This window comes from Chenopodium album, chromosome 3 (assembly GCF_948465745.1).
Source record: "Chenopodium album chromosome 3, dcCheAlbu1.1, whole genome shotgun sequence".
Classification (NCBI taxonomy): domain Eukaryota; kingdom Viridiplantae; phylum Streptophyta; class Magnoliopsida; order Caryophyllales; family Amaranthaceae; genus Chenopodium; species Chenopodium album.
The window spans coordinates 76,654,041-76,678,596 of NC_137836.1; the positions used below are offsets into that span (position 1 = coordinate 76,654,041).

The 24,556-nt window shown below is 31.9% G+C and overlaps 1 protein-coding gene and 2 pseudogenes across 2 annotated transcripts; 2 read left to right on the plus strand and 1 right to left on the minus strand.

The window, feature by feature from the left end:
* The first annotated feature begins 284 nt into the window (after positions 1-284).
* LOC145624269 (cytochrome P450 71A9-like) lies at positions 285-3,250 on the plus strand (annotated as a pseudogene). The gene is made up of 2 exons (XR_014110415.1): positions 285-1,355; positions 2,389-3,250. The product of XR_014110415.1 is annotated as a cytochrome P450 71A9-like (transcript).
* Positions 3,251-6,374: 3,124 nt separating this feature from the next.
* LOC145625416 (aldehyde oxidase GLOX pseudogene) lies at positions 6,375-8,324 on the plus strand (annotated as a pseudogene).
* A 3,953-nt stretch (positions 8,325-12,277) lies between these two features.
* LOC145617457 (proline transporter 2-like) lies at positions 12,278-17,533 on the minus strand. The gene is made up of 8 exons (XM_081672163.1): positions 17,320-17,533; positions 16,489-16,713; positions 16,313-16,407; positions 13,976-14,162; positions 13,626-13,750; positions 13,258-13,473; positions 12,916-13,146; positions 12,278-12,807 (listed from the first exon to the last, which is right to left on the minus strand). The coding sequence occupies exons 1-8, from the start codon at positions 17,447-17,449 to the stop codon at positions 12,658-12,660; spliced, it is 1,359 nt and encodes a 452-aa protein (XP_081528289.1). The 5' UTR covers positions 17,450-17,533; the 3' UTR covers positions 12,278-12,657.
* Between the last annotated feature and the right edge of the window lie 7,023 nt (positions 17,534-24,556).

The window sequence follows — 24,556 nt, forward strand, 5'->3', positions numbered from 1 at the left end:
TAATAAGTAAATAACACTATTCTACTATAGTACCAGACCACCACCTTATTAACCTACATATAGTATAATATGAAGTATCTATAATTGCATCATGATATGTGCGTAAATTTCTCATGTTAATTATTTACCAAAAAAAAAAAAAAAAAAAAAAAAAAAAAAATTATATAAAAAAAAGAGTAAATGATAGATCTATGATTGCACCATGACAAATTTATAACATACTATTCCAAATTTATTTTGCTACACCATACCGTTCGTCCTTATACAAAATAAAGTTGTATACAGTCTATATAGACGTACACGTATTCAATTTTGTTCCTTCCATTAGTTACAACTTTATATACATACTTCACTAGTTAGAAATTTCCACACACATATATATTGATCTGCCTTAGCTTTAAAGGGTTATATAAATCCATCTACTATTATTGCTAACATTATTGATAGAAAACATGGATTTTAGGCTATTATTTTGGTATACACTCATGTTTACCATGCCCATAATATTGTTAATATCATTGTATAAACCCCAAAGAAGAATGAACCAACAAAAAAAGATCCCTAGCCCAAGAAAGCTACCAATTTTAGGGAACCTTCACCAATTATTTGGTGATTTACCTCATTATTCTCTTCAAAATCTTGCCAAAGAACATGGCCCTCTTATGCTCCTACAATTAGGCTCAATCCCAACTCTAGTGATTTCCTCCGCGAACATAGCTAGAGAAATCTTCAAGCCACATGATCTAATTTTCTCCGGTAGGCCAGAGCTATACACCGCGAAAAGACTAAGCTACGAATTAAATGACATCTCATTTGCTCCGTATGGTGAGTATTGGAGAGAAGTTCGGAAGATAGCCATCCTGGAGCTACTTAGTGCTAAACGAGTAAACTCGTTTAGCACAATAAGAAATGAGGAGGTAAACATCGTGATTAATACAATTACTCGATCCTTTTCGAGTAATACAACTATTAATCTTAGCGAGTTGATGCTATCTCTTGCGAATAATGTTATATGTCGCGTAGCATATGGTAAGAAATTCGATGGTGAGGCTAAAAGTTATGAGATATTGAAGGAAACACAAACATTATTAGGAGAGCTTAATGTAGCGGATTTTTAGCCTTGGTTTGGTTGGTTGCTAAATAAAGTAAATGGGGTTGATACTAGATTAGAGAAGAATTTTAAGGAGATGGATGAGTTTTATGATGAAGTTATTCAAGAACATATTATTGGTAGTAAAACGACGCGTAGAGAAGGTGAACATCATGAAGATTTTGTTGATGTACTTCTTCAACTTCAAAAAGATCCAAATCAAACAGTCAAACTCAGTGATATTCAAATCAAGGGTATTATTACGGTACGTCACTTAGCTACTACTCCGTTATCTATTTTTACATATTGATTTTGGTTTAATTTTATACTTTTATTAGCTTAATTTTTGTTGGTTTTTTTTACAAAAATAAAATAAAATTAGTAAAGACTTTAATTAAGCCTCTGATTTAAAAAAGAGTTTAGCTTATAACTTTAATTATCTTCTTAATGGTAGATATTTAGTTTTACAAGCTCATAGAAGATTTCATATTAAAGCTAATTAATGACAATAAAACGTAATTTAGTTCAGCTTAAGTTCAGTTCAGTTCAACTCCTAATTTCTTTCTCTCATTAATATTCATTTCATCTCTATTCAATTCAGTTCAACTCAATCAATTTAGTTCAGTCTAGTTTAACTCAGTTCAGTAAATATGAACAAGCTCTTCCTGTTCTTTTTTATTTATTTATTTTTTTAATATTATTATTATTATTATTATTATTTTCTAATGTAGAACCATGTAATTAGTCGTCCGTTAATTATCATGAGTAGTTTGAAAAAAAAAAAACTTGAAGAAAGATAAGTAGTCTGGCTAATCTATTGCTAGTTTGGTCTCGCCGCCTAACATGAAAGTTGATCGATATAGTAGTAGAAGTGCGACTTTGCCTCTAAACCGAAAATAGAAATAAATAAATAAATAAATAAATAAATAAACACTAGAGCAACTAGCATTGAGAAATTGCGTTTAGTAAACATCATCTCATTGACATTTTGAACGTAATTTTGCCCAAAATTGTAAAATTATACGGTTTTAACCAAAACATGTTTACATACAATTTATATTATCAGGTTATCCAACAACTGCTCGTAATTTAGACATATAGTATGCTAAGTTTTTTATGTGGACATTTGCACCAAAACTCCTTGGAAATTGACTACTATACTAGATCCGATTCATATAATTTGCAACAAGTGAATTTGTTAATCAGAAATAATAATAACTCTTTGTTACAAATAATAAGAAACGGATGTAGCTAGTAATATAGATCAGTTGTTTATATTTTTCGAAAACAAAATGCAGGACATGTTCATAGCAGGGTCAGATACATCTGCGGCAACACTTGTATGGATAATGACAGAGCTAATAAAGAATCCATCAACCATGAAAAAAGCACAAGATGAGTTAAAAGAAGTTGTCAAGGGCAAACAAAGAGTCGAAGAAAGTGATCTACCTAAACTTGAATACTTAAAATTGGTCATAAAAGAGACATTAAGGTTACACCCTCCAGTACCACTACTAGTTCCTAGGGAAACAACAGCACCATGCACTATTATAGGAGGATATGAAATACCAGCAAAAACAAGAGTACTTATTAATGCAAAGGCAATTGCAATGGACCCTAACGTATGGCACACACCTAATCCGAATGTGTTCGAGCCAGAGAGGTTTTTGAATAGCTCGATTGACTATAAAGGCCTAGATTTCGAGTTGATCCCATTTGGTGTTGGTCGGAGGGGGTGCCCTGGGCTTGGTTTCGCGGTTTTGTTGATTGAGCTTGCACTTGCTAACCTTTTGTATTGCTTTGATTGGAGTTTGCCTAAGGAGATGACAGGAGATGATATTGATGTTGTAGAAGCTGTTGGACTTACCACGCATAAGAAGATTCCTCTTTGTTTGTTAGCTGCCCCTAGGTTCTTGTAACCACAAAATTTGTTGCTTGATGTTTCAAATTAAAAGAGTTTCTGTTATTTAATTTGGATGAAGTGATGATATAAGAGAGGAGGTGAATTGTATTAGAAACTACATGGTATTTCCTCTGTTTATTTATTTATGTTTTTCATAATTACTCGGTTTCTTTAGTTATGTTTGTGATGTGTGTCAATGCATAATTAATATGAAGTATATTATAAGCATTTGATTGTAATAAAATTTTTGATACAAATCTTACAGAGGCTCATAAATATACGTCGGTAAAGGTTGTACATACCATATTATCATATTCTATCACATATAAAATATCTTATTGACTTATTGCATCACACTAGTAGAAAAAATGAATTTGGCACCGGTTCAAACCCGGCCTAAGGCACCGGTTTGAACCGGTGCCAATGTGAGGGGTGCCAAAAAGGGGTTTAAAAAGGCACCGGTTCAAACCGGTGCCAAAACTTGAAATTGGCACCGGTTAACCGGTGCCAAAAATGGGTTTAAAAAAATGTGAAATTGTTTTTGGCACCGGTTAACCGGTGCCAAAAGTGCCAAATATTATAATTTTTTTTTTTTTTTTAATTTTTTTTAGAACATCAAACAATTAAAAATCGAATCAAATTATTTAGAACATCAAAATATAGATCGAATTTCAATCAACATAATCAAAAATTTACAATATATAATCAAAACAATTTTACAATATACATCAATACAGTAGTAGTTCAATTACAACATATAAAAAAAAATTACAATATAAATAAAAAAAATAAACTCAATATTCTTGCATCTTGAATTCTTGATTCTTCCCTTTAAAATCTAACTCAAGATACCCGCACGAATTAAAGCAAAAAAAACGATTAATATAATTAAGCTTCCAAAAAAATTAAACCCAGAAAAAATTAAAGAATTTCGAATTTAAATCGAATAAAATAAAAAAAAATCGAAAAATAAAAAATAAAATCAGTTGATAAGAAAAAAAAAAAACCCAGAACATCATTTAAAAACCAAAATTGAACCCAGAAATTAAAAACCAAAATCGAAAATCTGGAAAAAAAAAAACTCAGAAAATAAAAAAATTGCGAATTTAAATCGAAAAATAAAAAAGAAAATCCCAAAACAAACCCAGAACAAACCCAGAACAACAAACCCAGAACAAATCTTGCATCTTTAACGGATCTAAATCAAGTAAAAAAAATCAACAAACCCAGAACAAACCCAAAAACGCATGCATTAACCCAAAATCGATTATTGTAACCGAAAATTAACCCAGAAATCGAAAAACAAAATCAAAATCGAAAAAATAACAATCGAAATCGAAAAAAATCAAAAGGAAAGCCAGAAAAAATAACAATCGAAATCGAAAAAAATCAAAAACCCAGAAAAAAAAATTAAAATCGTAAAAAAAAACCGAGAAATCACTGAAAAAAAAAAATCAAAATCAATTGAAAGAAGAGTTTGAAATTAAAAAAATCAAAATCGAAAAAAAAAACTATTAAATTCGAATGAAAAACCTCAAAATCGATTGAAAAACCTCAAAATCCGTGTTGCATGTTGTTGTCTTCGAATTTGTTGGTAGTTTTCGAGTGATAATAGCAAGGAGGAGGAGATCTAGAAAGATAAATGAAGGATTGAAGGAAAACGGCGACGCGAAAGAGGAGGAGAGGAGAGAGAAAGAGGAGGAGGAGGAGGAGAGAGAAAGAGGAGAGGAGAGGAGAGAGAACACGGGCGAAATACTTAGGGTTGGGGGAGTTATAAGGGCGGTTTTTTTTTTTTAATATGTAAAGGAACCGGTTCGATTTGGCACCGGTTCAAACCGGTGTCCTTTTAATTTTTGGCACCGGTTTAGGCTGAACCGGTGCCTTTTCTATTTGTGTAAAATTGCGCCCAATTTTGGGCCGGTTTAGGGCACCGGTTTGGCCTGAACCGGTGCCTTTATGGGGGTGCCTTATTGTATTTTTCTACTAGTGTCACTAGCTCAAATCTATTTACCTTTAATCATACAAAATTCTTTGTATTTTTATTCAACTAAACTCTACTATCTTGTTTGTTTTATAATCATCTATAGTCAAATAAAGCTTCACATTTAATAATCAATCAAACATCATTATGTTATTTCCAATTCAAAATTTTAGAAACGGGTGTTAAAATAAAACCAAATTTGAGACAAAGTTAAAAAAAAATTAAATCATAGTTACAACTTATGAGCTTCAGTGAATGAACTAAAATATTACATTGACAAGGGTGAAATGAGAGATGTTGCAATTGAAAAACAAACTTTATAAGTATAAAATAATATATATTTTCTTACATGATTAGAGTGCCCTAAGGGCAGAGATCTGATGAGAATCGACCCAAAATTCCATTGAATCGAGATAGACAAGAGCTCTAACCAATTGACTAAATTGAGCTATCCCCTCTAATAATGTTGTTATAGAAAAATGTATTTGTACCTTTGACTTTAAATGTTCTTCCTATATACGAAGTATATATAATGTGAATGCATTATAAGAGAGTTAGTGTAATAAATTGAGCGATTGGGTAATGTGTACTAAGCTGTGTGGATTAAAGGTCATAAATTAAATTCACCAAAGCATTATGTATCACACGCTCATTGTTCAAGCCATAGTCTCAAATAGGTCTATGAAGTTGAACTTGTACGTTTGAAATTATATCTTTGTACATATGTTTATTTTATGGATTGTGTGTATCATAACGATTGTATGATCGATCGTATCTTTTTAACTTACTTGTGCAAAACAGTGTATTGAAAGTAAATTTAAATAGAGGAAGAATGCAACATACGAGCGTTGCTACAATGCTACTATGTACTCGTATATATAATTATATATATTAATATTGACTCCAAATCCAAGATAGTAGCAAAAACCAAAATTACGTTGTCCCTTTTTTATTTTTTTATTTTATTTTATTATTTTTTTTTTATGTTATTTACTTGTATATATATTCATGTACCCGAGTAGTCACAAACTCACAATATAAATGCTACCAACTTTGTTTCACTTGTATGTGCAATAAAGATGTCATTCCTTGGTTATTTAATCACCAAATTTGTCACCCTTAATCGCTGTCACTCATAATTAATAAAGATTATGCATGCGATCGATCTTTTAGGATAATACACATGAGCATGTGTTTTGCGTTGCAACATTTCAGCAATCCTTCCTCATTTAAAGAAAACAAGCCTAATCAATTGGCCCCTCTTGATTGCATGACCTCCTAAAAATTATGCATAGTTTTCTAAGTATATAAACACTACCAACGACTTCACTATACTTAACTTTCTACTCACACTTCAGACACGTACTCAAATCTGTTTGTCACTGACTCTTTCATTTCTCATGGCACAAAAATTTATAACATTCTTAGCAATAATTTTTATTACATTGTTTTCCCTTTCAATTCACCCATGTTTTAGCATTAGAGTTACCAATCCAATAGGAAAACAAGGAGAATGGCAACTTCTTAGGGACAATGTTGGGGTGGTAGCCATGCACATGGCCTTAACCCATATGAACACCATCTTGATATTCGATCAAACCGGGACCGGACCCTCGGCGTACCTCCTTAGCCACCGATCACGCGGTGGAGAATGCCACCAAAACCATGCTAATGACTTAAGGGACTCCTCATGCTTTGCTCACTCAGTAGAGTATCACATAGATACCAACTCATTAAGACCATTGAAAATCGAGTCCGACCCGTTTTGCTCCTCGGGTTCGTTCCTAAGCAATGGGACACTCCTTCAAACGGGTGGGTACGCAAACGGGTACAAGAAGATCCGACAGTTTGAGCCTTGTGGTGATGGTAGATGCGATTGGAGGCTTTCGAAGGCGAAGCTAGCGAAGAATCGATGGTATGCTTCAAATCAATTATTACCGGGTGAAAAGGAAAGAGTTATAGTAGTAGGAGGTAAAAATGTTTTCTCCTATGAATTTGTTCCAAGAAAATCTTCTGGATTAGCTTCATATACTCTACCTTTTCTACACAATACTTATAATAAATCTGAAGGAGGTAATAATCTCTACCCTTTCCTTCATCTTTCCTCGGATGGTCATCTATTTATCTTTGCAAATCGAGACTCGATTTTGTTCAACTATAGGCTTGATCGTGTGGTCAAGACCTACCCGCGGATGCCTGGTGGAGGATCCAGGAGCTACCCTAGCTCCGGATCCTCGGTCATCCTACCACTAGACCACCGCGATGGGTTTCAAAAAGTCGAGGTTATGATCTGTGGGGGTGCAGCCGAGGGAGCCTACACTGCAGCACGCGGAGGGCAGTACTTGGAAGGGTTAAAGAGTTGTGGAAGAATGGAAATAACAGGACATAAAAATAAGTGGTTTATGGAGGATATGCCTCATCCTCGGCTTTTAATGGACATGGTGATCCTCCCTACCGGACATGTCTTATTGATTAATGGCGCGCAAGCCGGGGCTGGAGGGTGGAACAATGCTGACCGCCCTGCACACAACCCGTTCCTCTATAGGCCTAAGAAGCCTTTAGGCAAGAGGTTTTTGGTTCTCCAAGAAACAAATGTAGCGCGAATGTATCATTCCTCGGCCATTCTTTTGCCTGATGGGAGGGTACTAATTGGAGGGAGTAACCCTAATGAAAGGTATGTGTACCACAATGTACGGTACCCTACGGAGCTTAAGTTACAAGCCTTTGCTCCACAATATACCGATCATAGGTTTCACTCGGTTAGGCCAAGTAACATTTCTATAGCGAGTAGGAATCAATTTCATCGCGGTAATAACAATTTCAAGGAGAGTAAGAGTCGTAAAAATCAACATTTAAGGCCTAGTAACACATATAAAAAACATAGCAACATTGGAGTACACCACGTAAGTAGACCGCCTAGTAACACTAATATTGGAGGACGCATCATAAGTACGCGTCCTAGAAGCATGTCTAGAGAGAAAGGCCGCGGGTTCCACCCTACAAAGTCACGTACAAGTTCCATAAATAATAATGTGTATAATGGTAATGAGACTGTTAACATTAGGTACGGAGAGAAGTTTCATGTAACGTTTTGGCTAGGGAGAAAGTTGAATGATAAGGTTGAATTTAACGCGTATGCACCTCCTTTTACAACACATTCAGTATCAATGAACCAGAGGCTTTTAAAGTTAAAAAGCTCGAAAGTTTTGGAAGATGACGGTGGTTGGGTTGATGCCGTGGTTGAAGCACCCCCTTCGGCGAATGTTGCACCATCCGGGTATTACATGCTCTTTCTTGTCAATGGCGGGATTCCTAGCACAGCTCAATGGATTAGGTTTGTACATGCTTGATAGGATTATATGAAGCAATACAAATAAGAAAAATATTAATGAAAATTCTACTATGGTCCACTTAATTTGGACCATCACTATACTAAATTATCATTGGCCGATTTTTTTATTTATTTTTTTACCTTGGTCAAACCTTATTTTTAGTTATTTCCTTTTTTAATTCTTTTTTTATTTTCCAAAATTTAATTACTGAATTTACGAAAATTATTTTAATTACATTTTTGAAATTTAATTATTAAAATCAGATTTTAATAAAATAAAAAACGATTAAATTAAAAAAATCAAATAAAAAATTGTTCATCAATGTTCTTCATAGTTCATCAATGTTCTTCAAGTTTTTTCATTCACGGATGAGATTAAACACAAACACATTATCTATGTCAATTAAATTCACTCGCGCATCGAAAGTGAATAACAATATGGACCGATTTAAAAAGCAAATGCGAAATTTTAAGATATCAAAAAGTTATAGTCGTTGCAAATTTGGGCAACGATTTAAATCCCTAAATAATAGGTTTGGTACTAAATCAGTCAACGTTTGCAAAAACGGTGATTTTATGTAATCAAAATTACAATTTTTAAGTTTTACGATAATCGGGGTTTGTCATGAACATCTGAAAAAGAAATTGCATCATTATTTTCTCGAAACCTTGTTTGATCCAAAAAAAGGGAAATCGAAATTGAAATCTTGTTTGTGTAAAATGTTTTACCCAAATAAAGGATAGGACATTACCTGTTATGAAAATTGTAATTATTAAAAATATATGACATCAAGTTCTTTTGGACATTACCATTACTGATTTATAATTCATTAATATCTTGTTATTTTCTTGATTCGGTAATCTACATTCTTCAAGATAATCTAATAAGAAAACGTATGATTTTTCTTCGAAACGCTGTTTGATCCAAAAAAAAAAAAAAAGGACGCCGAATTACAAATCGTATTTGTGTTTAAGGAATTTACCCACATATTGATTGGACATTACCTATTATATACATTTTAAATATTAAACGACTATGATCATACGTCATGTTAGAAATAACCAATTATTTTAAAGTACTTTACGACCTTTGCAAAATATTTGTAGCTAAACATGTACAAAAATTAAAATGAATCTATTTTAATGATTATATATATAAAAAAATATAATGGAATCAATATCTTTTAGGATATCTTTTAACATTAGAAATATTATTTAAAAAAAAATTCAATCACCAATTATAATAAGGATATCCTAATTTCTTATCTTATTATTATTGTATAGAAGATTTTAAAATCAGTATAATTTTCAAATTTCAAAAGATTATAATCTAAATATTAAAATATATATCTTACTGATTTTGTCGACATATCTTATGATTTTGTAAAATTATTGATTTTTATCACGCATAGAATTATGGTAATATATATTTTTAATAATGCAATAAATATGGAATGTTTGATAAACAATTGTGTAAATGAATTTAAAAAGAGGATAAAATTTATTAAATGGAATATTAATAAATCTTAGGATAATAGATGATTTACTTTCCCTTAAATTTTAGATTTTCCTAAGATTTTGTTATTTCTTCATGCAATGTGGTTAATAGAATATTAACAAAATCTTAGGATAAAAACTTACGTACCAAAATGTTGGTTTCCCTCAGCTCCACGTCAAAAAAATCATAAAGTTGGAATTTTCACAATATCCAAAATACATATGGTCATTCGTCAAACTCAATAAACATTATTTTTTAGGTAATAACCAAATTACACATAAGTTAAAACCTGAACTATAAACAGATCACAAAACTCACACTTTTGTTCTACGTATCAAACAAGGTTTATGAGAAGAATATTAAAAAAAAATTGCGTCTTCTTCCTCTAATCGATTTGCTCATTATTTATCTTTGTATCCTAAAATTGCGTATTCTTCCTTTGATCAATTTGCTCATTATATAGGTTTGGACATTAATTTTTGTTTTTTGGTTTGTGTAATAATTTGAAATTTAAACCATCTTTCTATAAGGTAAAAAAAATCATATATTTAAAATTTGAAGAATATTGCCTATATGATGGCTGTTGATTGCTTATTTTTAGGAAATATTGTTACTAAATGAAACATAACTACATAAGTTATCCCATATAAATTGTCGTCCAAATCTTTTTCAAATATTCTATTATAATATCTAACGTACTATTTAGGAAATAAATCAATGATATACAATAGTGTTGTTATCAATTAATTTTTATGACACATAAAATATAGACTATAAATTAAAAATGAAACTAAACTAATAAAAAAAAATACTCGAAGAGTCGTAGTACTAAACATTGGGTAAAAAACAAAATACAAAAAAAATCACATTTAACATGTAACGCTATTTTGACAAATAGGAAAAAGAATATTTTCGATTATCATTAATAAAACTAGAATACGTGTATATACAAACCAGAAGCATGATATGTCCTAATTATAAGGAATACAACTAGCAATAGTGGTATGTATTTAGCCTAAATATAAGGGGTTGAATATTGGCTTTCCTAATTTATAAATATAAAAATATATTTACTATATTTAACAATTTGTCATTTTATTCTTTCCACACAAAAAAAAAATAAAAATAAAAAATAAAAAATAATTTGCCATGTAATTGCTCACCTCCACGTTTTTTTTCATTTGGTTATTATATGAGATTCGTCCAATATTAGGATATGACATTACTTATGTATTTAGAATTGGTCTCATTCTCCTTAATTATTGTAAAATTATAATAATAACCGAAGACGGTTCATTATTTAAATTTATAACAAACTAGTATTCAAGTAATCCAATCATTGGGTCACACGATAGATAAGACGATAATCATCTAATTTGACAATTAGGTTGTCATTAGAATAGCTCTAAAGGTGGTTTGATTGAGAGTTAAAATTTTGAGGAATATGCATACAGATTTCAAACCACAATAGCTCATATATAAGTGATCATTCCAAACTTGGTATATGTAAATTGTGACTTGGCTAGTGAATGAGGATTGAGGATCACGATCCTATTTGCTATCAATTAAGAAAAATATTAGGATATTAATGCATGCACAGTATGAACTAATTATTAGCAATGTCCAAAATAACTTATGGTCGTAGGCCAAATAAACAATAATATTGCGTTTTATAGGTAATGTCCTATTAGCATTTGGGTTAATACCTTATATGCAAACAGAATCGAAAACTATATATTTTCTTTTTTCGGATCAAACAAGTATTCCAAAACAAAAATCGTTGTCTTCTCCAATTTGCTGCTCATAAAACCAGATTTCGAAAATTTGTTAATTTTTTTTTTAATTTTCGCATACATATAATGACCGATTTTTCATCCCTTGTTTGCGATTATCCAATTAACATTTATTGTTTTAGGATTAAAAACAATCCCAGATTCATACATGAATCCAAATTTCGAATGAACTCTTCACATATAATATGTAAATCGATGCATATTTTCAATTATCATTGATGTGCGAGTGTATTTAGGGGACAAAGATTACCATAATGGTGGTTAATCTCATCCATGGATAAACAAGCTTGAAGAACAATGATGAATAATGAAGAACATTGATGAACAATTTTTTTTTTATTTTGATTATTTTAATTTAATGTTATTTTTTTATTTAACTAAAAACTGATTTTAATAAATAAATTTCGAAAATCATATAATAATTTTCAGAAATTCAATAATTATATTTTGGAAAATAAAAATTGAATTAAAAAAAGAAAATACTAAAAATAGTGGTTGACCAAGGTTAAAAAAAAATTAAAAATTCAACCAATGATAATTAAAAATAGTGATGGTCCAAATAAAGTGGACCATAGTAGAAACATCCAAATATTAATAGTTGTAGTATTGTATTAAAATTTAATTTGTTAGAATAAAAAGTTTTAACACAAAGGACTGATTATCTCTATTTTGTACTTAATAAAAAGAAGGTAACTTAGCTTATTTAATGCATTATTATAGAATCATGACATGCCATATATACATTTATAGTAAAGAAAAATCAAACCCTACATAATTTCAATAGATATAGATATTACAATGTACCAAAAAGTTCAATAGCCTTAAAATGGTTGTTATAAAAAAACATAATTGACAAATCACACGGCTTACTTCGAATTTTTCAAGTCTTCTTCCAATGTACACTGGTACCCTGTGCAAGCGCGACACAAGCACCCCGTGTAACACTCCATGGAAAGGCGATAATTTGGTATCAGCCATAGCTGGAGAGGGTGTAGAACCAACTACTAGAGCAATCAACGCGGACTACTGTACGTATGTATAATTTATGTAATTCAATATTATTATTGATCCGCAAAAAAATGGTAGCTTCTAACATTATTTATTATTAATCTGAATGAAGATATTGTAGTTGCCACTGCAACTAAAGAAAATATGAAAATGATAGTCCAATGCCATGCCTTTTGTCCAATCCTAGCCGATTTTCCCTTAACCTGTACCATTAATTTAGAGTACAATAACATTATATTTATCAAATTGAAATACAAATAATGTGTTAACATTATGAACATAATAAGGGCCTAATATATTTAAATAATTACCTTGATGAAGATCATACTCGGAAATATAAACGTTAATGTAACAAGTGTGAATGATCCCAAGAGGTTTATGAAATATCCCATGAAAGGTAATGCTGCTGCCACTACAGTAGTTCCGGTGAAGAGAAACGCTCGTAGGAGGAACCGCCTTTTCAAATTCTCTTTCGAGTATACACCCTCCTCTGCTTTCAAAAATCTGGTATCTAAAGCCTCGTGAACTGGTTGGAAAAACATCTGAAAATGTATGTATAAGCAATAATAATATAAAGTTTGTTATGACTCAATCTAGATTATTAGCTTAAGTGAATTGTTATAGATAGACCCGATAATATAAATTGTACATACATGTTGTGAGATGACATTAGTAAGAAATACAGCAGAGTTGATCAGGATTTTCGCCCATTTAGGCCCGCTTAGTGCCTTAGGGAGATAATCCGGCACATTCGAACCGTAAGCCCAATATCCAACTAGAGCAACACCATTATACCCCATGACACCTAGAGTAAATTGTGCATACACTGCTTTTCTCATGTTTTTGACAACCGGCTTCCGAAGGGTAGACTGCACCGTGTACAAACAAATTAAACACCAAAATGATCATTATTTTAGCTATTTTAAATAACGTTTTCGTCGTCTATGACTTCATTTGATTTGTATGATTAGTAAATATTATGATTGTCCCTTTTAAAATTGTGAGGAGAAGAAGTTTAGACCTGTAATTCAGGTAACAAGCCCGAATTGTTGCTTAATACGATGGTTGATATCGCACCTAAGGCATTGAACACCTTATTGATTGTGCTTCCCTTCACTTCGTAGTCTCTATGTTTATTAGATTTTCCTATATGAGTGTATACATTAATAACTTGTCTTGAAATACACAATTAGGGAGTAAATTAAAATTAGTCAAGTGTGTACGTGTGCACAAACATATTCCTTGCTAGGTCAAGTAACAAGTAAGATATAAAACGCGCACCTTTTTGGTTTTTTTATGTTATATGTACATAAAGTTGTGACAATTTTTACGTGTTTATGCGGATGCAATTTTATAAATTTGACAGCATACCATCACAGATTGCTGCGACAAGAATGACTCCGATGTAAGTGAAGGTGAGGATTGTTGCGGCTCCTAACCAAATTCTCAGGGCAGAGAGGTTTGGTACGGTAAAAGAAAAGAGGAAGTAAACTATTGCTGTGATTATGATGAAATACTGGAGCCTCATTGTTGTGTCACTAAACACCAAATTTATTTCCTGTTGAATGAAAAACCATTGTTAGAGAATTCAATAATGTATAAATTGAAAAAAAAGAATTCATCATGATTAACATATAATAATATTGGTGATAACTACAGACTTGCATCAACAAACTAAAAAGATACATCGAGATGTTTGGTTGAAAAAGTGAATATTTAAAAAGATGAATACTGGGATTTTATCAATCACTGCGTCTTGTGTGCGGCTGGTCACATCATGTGGCCATTTTTAACACTGACCCAGTAACCATTGTAATACTTACCAAGTAACTCTTAAGTAATCCCTATAAAGCCAAACAAGTAACCCTTATAACATTATCAAAGTAACCCTCTTGATGGATGGTTAATCGTGTAACTAGCCACATATAAGACTTTATGATAAATTTAGTCCGCCCTTAAGTGTAGGCAGGGAGTGCAATGGCCTAGGTCAATGACCGGAAGGAGGGGGGGGGGGGGATGTGATCTAGTTTTCAGTTGAGTAAAAAATTAATTCATGTCGTTTTCCGTGGGAAGTAATGCGTAGCTTTTAGAATTTTCGCTCTCCAACAATCGTTCAATTTTAGAGTACAACAACTCATACAACTATACAAGCATTAATCAAGACGCCAATGACATGTTTTCTGTCAAAAAAAAAAAAAATTGACATGTCATATACTAATTAACACAAAGAGCCAATTGATGAACAAATACAAGCTTTACTTTTCTGATAATAAACAATAACTACGAGTATCTACTACTTGTAGCTTTTAATAATCAAATTGATGAGGAGAGCACTATGCTTGCTAGCATATTACCCCACCTCATATATTTTTTTTTTTGTGATGAGCAATTGTAAATTTTGTTGTTAAACCATAAAATAAATAAATGTTTTTCAAAAATGGTTATCATGAAATAATTTTTATTAATCAATTAAAAATTTATATTACTAAAAGAATATACACAAAGTTTCATATGTGGTTGGGATAAGGGGTTTTTTAGTCAGTCAGGAGTTACTCGGTGTGTATTTTAGTGTGTGTGTTAGCCGGCTACACGGTTTGGTCAGCTGCATAAAAAACACGCCGAAGAAAATATACCGTGCAGTGATATATTTTTATGTAGTATAAAAAATCTTAAGGTCCCAAATCTATTGTTTTTCCTATGGCTCATATAATCTTAAGATGGGCCTTGATTCAGTAATAGTGTATAAAAAAGAATAGTAAGGGACTAAGGGTTTGTTCTCTTTAGATTATTTTCACTTCAATTCAGTTCTTAATTTCATTCTCTCATAAAATATTTAGTTTAGCTCAGTTCAGCTCCAATATCAGTTCAATCAATCAGAACAGGCCCTAAGGGTTAAATGATAAAAAGTTAATATTTATTTTGAAATAAAGATTTTGAGTGAAAATAAGATTTTTTTTATTTAGGGACAGATCACCCATAAGTTGCCAGAAATGCATCACAGCCAAAGAGGAGTGATTCTTCATAAATCCCACCGTGGTTAATGGTGGATAGTTATAAGCATCTGCAATGCTTGTGTTTTCTTAATTCATTGTAGTAGGCCATGACCCCATGTTCTCTACTCACACGCTACTCTTAAATCTTAATTGTAAGGTGACCTAATAAATAGGGAGTATATATTACATTACTACTACAAAGAGAACTGGTGTAGACCTGTCTATTCGGGTTAGCGGGTAGGGTTCTGGTTAAATTTCGGGTTGTTTGGGTCATTTGGTTCAACTAGTTTGGACTACTTGGATCATTATTAATCATGATAAATGGGCTAAATTGGGTCAATTTTGGGTCATTTGGGTCGGGTCGGGTTTTCTCTCAATAAAGCGGGCTTGGAATTGGGACTGTCAGAAATTGACAGGTCTAGGTCTAGGTGCAGTAGCTTAATTATTTATAAATTTAAAGCAACATAAAGATATGCAATTAGCAACAAATCGTATAAGGATCTTATCTACGCATTAATTTGCTAACTTTTAGTTTTTTATTTTTTGAAACAATGCTAACTTTTAGTTAGAGCCGCCAACTATATACTTTGTCAATCAATAATTAATATTAAAAATCATGAAAAATGCTTCATATTTTCTAGAATGTCCGGAAAATAAATTGTTCGCTACATTCTCTAGACAACACATAGGTTAGATGTAAGTAATAAAATTGTACCTTAAGTGATCTGCCTCCTAGCAGGATGAAACCCATGTTTGCCAAAATAAAGGTTGAAAATTGGAGAAAACATGTTACATAGTACATATGTTTCCCTGCACAACTAACCAAATATAAATAAAACACTTGAAAAATACAGTTGATACTTATAGTTTTTTTGAGCAAATTAAACTAACCAAATAGATGCCCCATAATGTCTCTGTATCTAATAAATCTTTGGCCTTGTATGAAATGAAACCCTGCCAATAGCCAGTTCGCGTAGCCACTGGCTAACCCGATCAGAACTAACACGACGATACCCCATGTCCAACCTAGTGGTACCATCATAAGATTTGAAAAGGATAGTATCCATCCACAATTGAACCCCGTTATGAGCAACAAACTAACTTGTTGCCATGAATCTGCATTTTTTTTGCATGACAAAATTGTCTTAGAAAAAAACAGAGGAATTTTTACCTAGTGATGCAAGTCTAAGCATTAATTAGGAGTAGATTTGTAAAAATATCGAAGGGGAGAATTTGCACGACGAATATAAGAAATGGGATGACAAACAACTAACCTAAAAGTTTAAAGTCGATTTTTAAAGGTGATTTTTCACAAATTTTCCTTTGCTTATGTTTGAAGCTACAGTTTTTTGTATGTACTAACATAGAGCTTAAATAAAAGTATAGTAGAGCAATGGTAGATTTCCCTTAGACATTACCTCCCAACTACCATAACCACCTTAGATATACCATAACCACCTTAGATGTATACAAGTATTACGTATTTACATACGACGACAACCACAAGGTCCAAAATCACGTCTTGTAGTGGTTGTGCCACCATAAACAACACATATTACCATAACCATCCTTAGTTAATAACTTAATACTCGTACAGTCGTACTTGTATAATATATGGAAACGCCACGTACGTTCATCATCCTTAGTTAATTACGTATATTATTATTAACCATGCATGATCAATATAGTCTATGATAATTAACTAAGAAGAGTAAAACTAACCATTGCCAATAGCATGAGCCGAAGTTGGACCAGCTTCTTTCAAGACTTGTTCATCTTTAACGGAGCTTGTTTCTATATTTAAACCTTGTAAATAATTAACTCTGCCTTCTGTTATAATTGTGGACTCCATGTATTTTTGTTTGTTTACAAAGCAAATGCTACTATTATACTAATTTCTTGCTTCTTTATAAGATTTTTTTTATTTTTTTATTTTTTTTTTGGTTTTTTGGTATAATGATTTATAAGAACGGTACGTTATCTATAGCTATTGCTTCTTTGAGCATATTTCAACTTTATAATTATTATATAGCTATTGCTTCTTTGAGCATATTTCAACTTTATAATTATTATTTAATGCTTACAAGGACATGTAGTGTGAATTAGTGGTCATGCGCATTAAACATATCATGAAATTTCAGAATATTTAATTGGTCTGATATGATCCTACCTGGGAACATTGAGGTCCATTTGATAAAATCCTTTTATTGGACAAAGGATTAAATCAATTAAAAGATTAAGCTAATAATTCGAGTCACATCATTGATTGATTTTATAATTTATCACGTCTCCTCATATGAAATTTTGGGTCAATATATTATGTCAAAGATTCAACTCAAGTTAAAGTATATATAAGCTAATTAATGTAATGGTTAGATTCTTAGAATTCGTTTTATGCTCTATTTTTCTCTACCCTCTAATATATATCTCTAAGGTTTATGTAAATTATTAACTTTTTTAAAAAAGATTTGAATATTCTGACCCTCAAACTTTTATGTTGTAGATTTTTATGATTTTGTTATTGCAACTACATCGTTTGTTGAGTAAAATGAGTGTGTCCGATTGGTAGAATTAGTTTTAGATAAGTTGTTTAATTTGAGTTTCGTCCAATATAATATAAATTATTAGAAGATTTATTACGAATAAAATATATGTAAATTTATCAACTACACTGAAATGAGAATCATTTCTACGACTGTAAGGCCTACAATAGATTTATACAGTCCCTCGTGAAACTAGGAATGATGTATATATTACTGTGATATGAAAAAGGGCCGCATAAGATATGTTCGAATTGCAATGAAAGAAGTTTTGCTCAAAATCATATACAAGATTACAAGTATCACTAAATTCAATTCGATATGTATGTTTGATTATTATAACAGTTAATCAATCTTGCAACAACTAATTGTTTTTCTTAGGAAAAGGAATTGCTAGATGGTGGATCACATGCATACATTGTTTTCCATGTAGGTCCATCTTTGAATTCCTAATCTAATTAGACCATGTATGTTGTATGTATGTTGACAAGTTGATGCTCTTGGTTAAGATCTTATATTACGAATAACACTTGAGGCATATTCATCGAAGATATTTAATACTGGTTACACCACATCGTTGGACCAAGCGATTTGGTCTATTAATCTAATACAAACTCTTAAATAGACATGGTTTACATTAGTTTATGGTGAACCACTTATATTAGAGTCACCACGGTCATTTTCTTAGTAAAAATAAAGGATACCGTGTTAAAATAAAAGTTACTCTGTTAAATAAAATAAAAGTTGCTATGTTAAAATAAATGAAAATTAAATTCTACCGTGGTCGTTTGAAATATGACTGTCATAATTATGTACTAGATGTAAGCCCGTGCGATGCACGGTTCTAGTATATCATTCTATTTAATTAAAAATTTGTATATTTATGAAGATCATTCATTAGATATATGGATAAAATTCCTAATATCATAAGATAATTTTAATTTTAACACTAAAGTTATCTTTTGTTGTTTTATTTATTTTACGTGACGCTTGAATTTAAAATTCCAAACCTTATTCACTAATTTGCTTATGTGACAATATAAATTTTTAATTCAAAAAAAGAAATGACAAATCTCGTTTTTTATTGATCAAAATAAGTCTTTTGCCTATGCGTTTATTTAATATACTCGTTCTGTTTAAAATGTTAGTCTCATTTATAATCGGTTAACTATTAAAAATTATGGGAAATCAGTCATATAAGATTTAGTTTTATTTGTCTTGTTGAGTACATTATTAAAATCGAACTTTTATAATATTTGTTAGGGAGGGATTAAAGATACGTAGAATTTTCCATCAAAAATTTGCATCCATATGTGTAAAAAGATATTACTTAGTTTTTAATTATTCTCTATTCGTAAAATCAAACTTTTACAATATTTTCTAGAGAGAGATTAAAGATATTTGCGATTAAAAATTTGCATGTAAAAAAAGATAATTATTACTTGGTTTTTTTTTATTTTTTTTATTTTTAGAAAAGATAATTATTGGTTTTTAAAAGTAATTTAAATTTTAATTATTCAATACCTATGTGTCAAAATTCTTAAATCCTATTCGTCACTTTTGCTTAGGTGGCGAGTAGATTTTTTAATTCTAAAATAAATTATTAATCTAATTTTTCATTGGTCGAAATAATACCTTTTCTTATGTGGCGCGCCAAATGCTCTCGAAAAATGCCTACTTTATTTATATATATATTAGATTTTTATCCAGGTAATTAATTATATTACTCTATTTTTGCTATAAAATATTATTGTCAACATTTTTTTTTAATTTATCAAATTTTTAGTTTTATTTATGTAATTTGTACTCTTATTTTACAGTTTTTCGAAAAATATTTATTTTATGTTGGATTAAAATTTTCAAAAATTATATTTGCATTGTAGAAATTAGAATACTAGTTGTGTCCAACTTATAGTGTGAAAAAATGGATCGCTCATATTAATTTATCATGAAAATAATATGATAGTCATATTTCAAACGACCGTTGTAGAAACATCCTAAAATAAAAATCATTGTTTAATTATATAAAAGTCATAAGAGGTTAATTTTTTTAATTACTACCTCCGTTAACAGTTATTTGCGACAAAGGGAGGTAGCACAGACTCCTAGGCAATACTTTTAAAGCATGATTATTGAAAAATAAGGACCCTTGGTTAAGTATATATTAATTCTACTTTAAAAAAAAAAAAAAAAAAAAAACCAAAACCCATAACCACTGAAACCCAAAACCAGAACCACCACCAAAACCCACCGACAACCACCACCAAAACCCACCGACAACCACCAGAACCACCTAACCTACCGACACTTAGAACCCAAAACCACCTCCAAAACTACCGAAACCCAACCACGAACCCAGCCAAAGCCCCCAACACCCAACCACGAACCCAACAAACCACCCACAAACCCAGCAAATCACCAAGAACTTACCCAAAATCACCACTAACCAGACAAAACCACCCCGAACCCAATAAATTAACCAACACAAACCCAGCAAACCACCACGAAACCCAATTAAATCAAAACCACCACGAATTGATGAATTACTCCCAATTAAGCCACCACAACAAAACCATATTTGAAACCCCTAAAACCACCCCCCACGAAACTCACGCCACCCCAACGAACCAGATCTGAAACCCATCCCCACAAAACTCACGCAACCCCCACAAACCTACGACCAAAATCTAAACCCAAACCCACGAATTCGGACCCACAATCAGACCCACAAACTTGGACCCAAACCCACAAACTCGGACCCACTGCACGACCAGACGAACCCAAACCCAAACCCAAATCGCAAGAGGAGAGAGAAGGGGGAAGATGAACAAAAATGTAGGATTAGTGTCTGGAGATCTCAATTGAAGAAGAGTTAGGGAGTTGAATGGTTTTGATGAAGATGTATGATTTTTTTGTGAAAATTATTACAATAATCAGATTCATTAGGTAAAGAGTTAAATTAGGTTAGTAATTTAATTAGATGTCTAAGTTGTTTAAGTAAGGGTAATATGGTCATTTTGTTGGCAAAAAATTACTAAGAATGGAAAGAAAAAAATTGTCGCACCTAATAGATAGCAACCAAAAATGGCAAATGTTGCAAATAACTGTTAATGCAGTGCAGGTAGTATTTTGTTTACTAAAATTATTAATATACTAGTTAATATAAATATTAAAGGTCACTATGTTAAATAAAATTAGGGTCACTATATTTAACATAACATCGTACTTTAAGTTTACAATAATATTAAAAGACACACAAATTTTATTAAAGGTTACCATTCTAAAATCTATATACTACCTCCGTTAACCATTATCTGCAACTTTGGGAAGAGGAACGGACTCCAATGCAAAACTTCTTAATGGTGCTTAACAAAAAGTAAGGGTATGTCATTAATATTTAATCAATCCAAATCTTAAAAAAAAATGAAAGAACCATCCAGCGTCCCAGCCACCGAAACCACCGACAACCTCCACGAACACACACCAAAACCCAGATCGGCGACCACCCTCCAAAACCCACCCACAGAACCCAGAACCTACGAAAACGACCCACCCACCCACCTACGAAACCCACCAACCCACCAGAACCCAGAACCTACGAAACCCACCCACCCACTGAAAACGACCACCTATGAAAACCACCCACCGAGAACGACCACCCACTGAAATCCACCCATCGAAAATGACCAACCCACCAGAAACTAAACCCCCAACTCGAACCCAGAATCACAACCCACCCCAATTCGAACCCAAAACCACCTAAGAAATCGCCACACTCACCGAATACCCATCCAACCCACTGACAACAGCCTACGTCGTCTTCTTCTTCTTCGTCTTCTTCTTCGTCGTACCAGATCTGGAATGAGTTTGAAGGAGGAGGGAGAAAGGTAATGGGGAAGATGAAGAAGGTGAAAAATTAGGGTATGAATGAGGAGAAATTGGATGATTTTGAATTAGTTTGGTTGATTTCAATGAGTTATTGGGGGAGATGAATTAAATTTGATAGGAGCAGTAAGATTAATTAGGTTAGATTCACTAGTAGAAAAAACGCATTAGGCAGCGGTTCAAACCCGGTCTAAGGCACCGGTTTGAACCGCTGCCTATTTGAGGGGTGCCAAAAACCTACTTTTTGGCACCGGTTCAAAACCGGTGCCATAGGGTTTAATAGGCACCGGTTAACCGGTGCCATAGGGTAGAATAGGCACCGGTGCCATAGGGTTTAATAGGCACCGGTTAACCGGTGCCATAAGGTAGAATAGGGTAGAATACTGCTCTCCCGCCATTTTTTTTTTGGGTGGTAGATAGTTTAGGCACCAGTTCCTGCCTAACCGGTGCCTTTTGTATAATTTTTTTTTTTTCGTTTTTTTTTTCCATCGTGCAATAATATTTTTTTAAAAAAACCTGCAATAATAATAACCTGTAATTCCAGCAATTATATTAAATATAATAATTAATAATTTTATTATTATAATAACTAATAATAATATTATTAATTATTATATACAAAAATAATATTAGATACAAGAATTCAATTATATATATATATATATATAGATATAAATATTCCCAAACGCAATACAAAAAAAAAAAAAGTTGATTACATATACAAATAATAGTAAGTACACATATATAATGAATAATAAGTTATATATAGTTCAAAAGTTAACATAAATAATTTACAATTACAATGCATGCCATTTACATGTTGAAGGTGATGAAAGACGCCAACATGTCACGAACTTCATTAAGCTCCTTGATTGTCAACGGACCATCCTTTTGGACCTTGCAAAACTTGAAATACAAAAACATTATTTTAAAAATAATTAATTAGGCAAAAAATATGTATTTTTATCAAATATTACCTATACGACTTCTATATAGCCCATTTACTACATTACTTATCAAATGAACTATTTCTTTCTCATAACATGTCAATATTGGATAGTTGTATGTGTGTAAGCCCTAAAATTGTATAGGAGAGCATTTTGTTAAGGTTTATGACGGTTTTTACCCAAAATGGCCCGAATATGGCCTATATGACCTTACTTTGCCCATTTCCTACATTTCTTATTAAATGAACTTTATTTATCTCATAACATGTCAATATTATCTAGTTATAGGTGTATAAGGAAAGAAATCATATCAAAAGAGCATATTAACACAAAATGGCCCTAATATGGCCCATATGACTTCTATTCAACCCATTTTCTACCTTTCTTGTGAAATAGCCTTTTTTGTTTCTTATAACATGTCATTGTTGGATAATATTAGGTGTCTAAGGCTAGAAATCACATCAATATAGCATTTCAAGAAGTTTAACAACGCATTTTACTCAACATGGCCCAAATAGGGCTTATATGACTTCTATGTAGCCCATTTTCTACATTACTTATCAAATGAACTATTTCTTTCTCATAACATGTCAATGTTGGGTAGTTGTATGTGTGTAAGCCCTAAAATTGTATAGGAGAGCATTTTATTAAGGTTTACAACGCTTTTTACTCAAAATGGCCCGAATATGGCCTATATGACCTTACTTTGCCCATTTCCTACATTTCTTATTAAATGAACTTTATTTATCTCATAACATGTCAATATTATCTAGTTATAGGTGTATAAGGAAAGAAATCACATCAAAAGAGCATATTAACACAAAATGGCCCTAATATGGCCCATATGACTTCTATTCAACCCATTTTCTACCTTTCTTGTGAAATAGCCTTTTTGTTTCTCATAACATGTCATTGTTGGATAATATTAGGTGTCTAAGGCTACAAATCACATCAATATAGCATTTCAAGAAGTTTTAGGACTTACCTCATCAAGCTGTTGAGTGTCCGTACAATGAGTCACAATGTCAAGCATGAATCTCATCACATACAAAGCACAATCAAGTCCATTCTCTTGTTGTGCGCACTAGCATATGACAAACAAATCACATCAGTGAAACATGCAAAGGAAATGAGCAAATATTTACTACCATAGATTTTCAAGATAATCACAATAATATCATGTAAATTACCAACGGTGTCTTCCATGTTGGACCCTTTGGAGCACGACAATGTAGCTTCTTCATAACACTGTAGTATAAAAAAATACAATCAAATTTGATTAGTCGTATGATTACTAAATTAGTTATTATTAGCAATAATCATCACTATAGGTTGCTATATATATTTACTTTTGCAATATAGACTTCACGAGCCACTTCTCCGATGATCGAGCTGAATCAAGGTGATAAATTGTGTTAGTGGAATTACAAATCACCATGAGGCTCCAATGCTCCCTACATAAGTTCACAATAGACAAGGTAATTAATATTTAGGAGTCAACATATAATGAGGCCAAATCGATTGAATTTGACATGGTTAGACTTACTCTCTATAACATGGGGCGAATATGAACTTGTCTCCCGCACG

Bases quoted from the DNA above. Each gene is read 5' to 3' on its own strand.
- LOC145617457 (XM_081672163.1), bottom strand. From the start codon at position 17,449: ATGGAGTCCACAATTATAACAGAAGGCAGAGTTAATTATTTACAAGGT. The intron at 14,163-16,312 runs GTACAATTTTAT...TTCATTCAACAG, and splicing joins TAGGAGGCAGATCACTTAAG to GAAATAAATTTGGTGTTTAG. The intron at 13,751-13,975 runs GTATGCTGTCAA...ACACTCATATAG, and splicing joins TGTCGCAGCAATCTGTGATG to GAAAATCTAATAAACATAGA.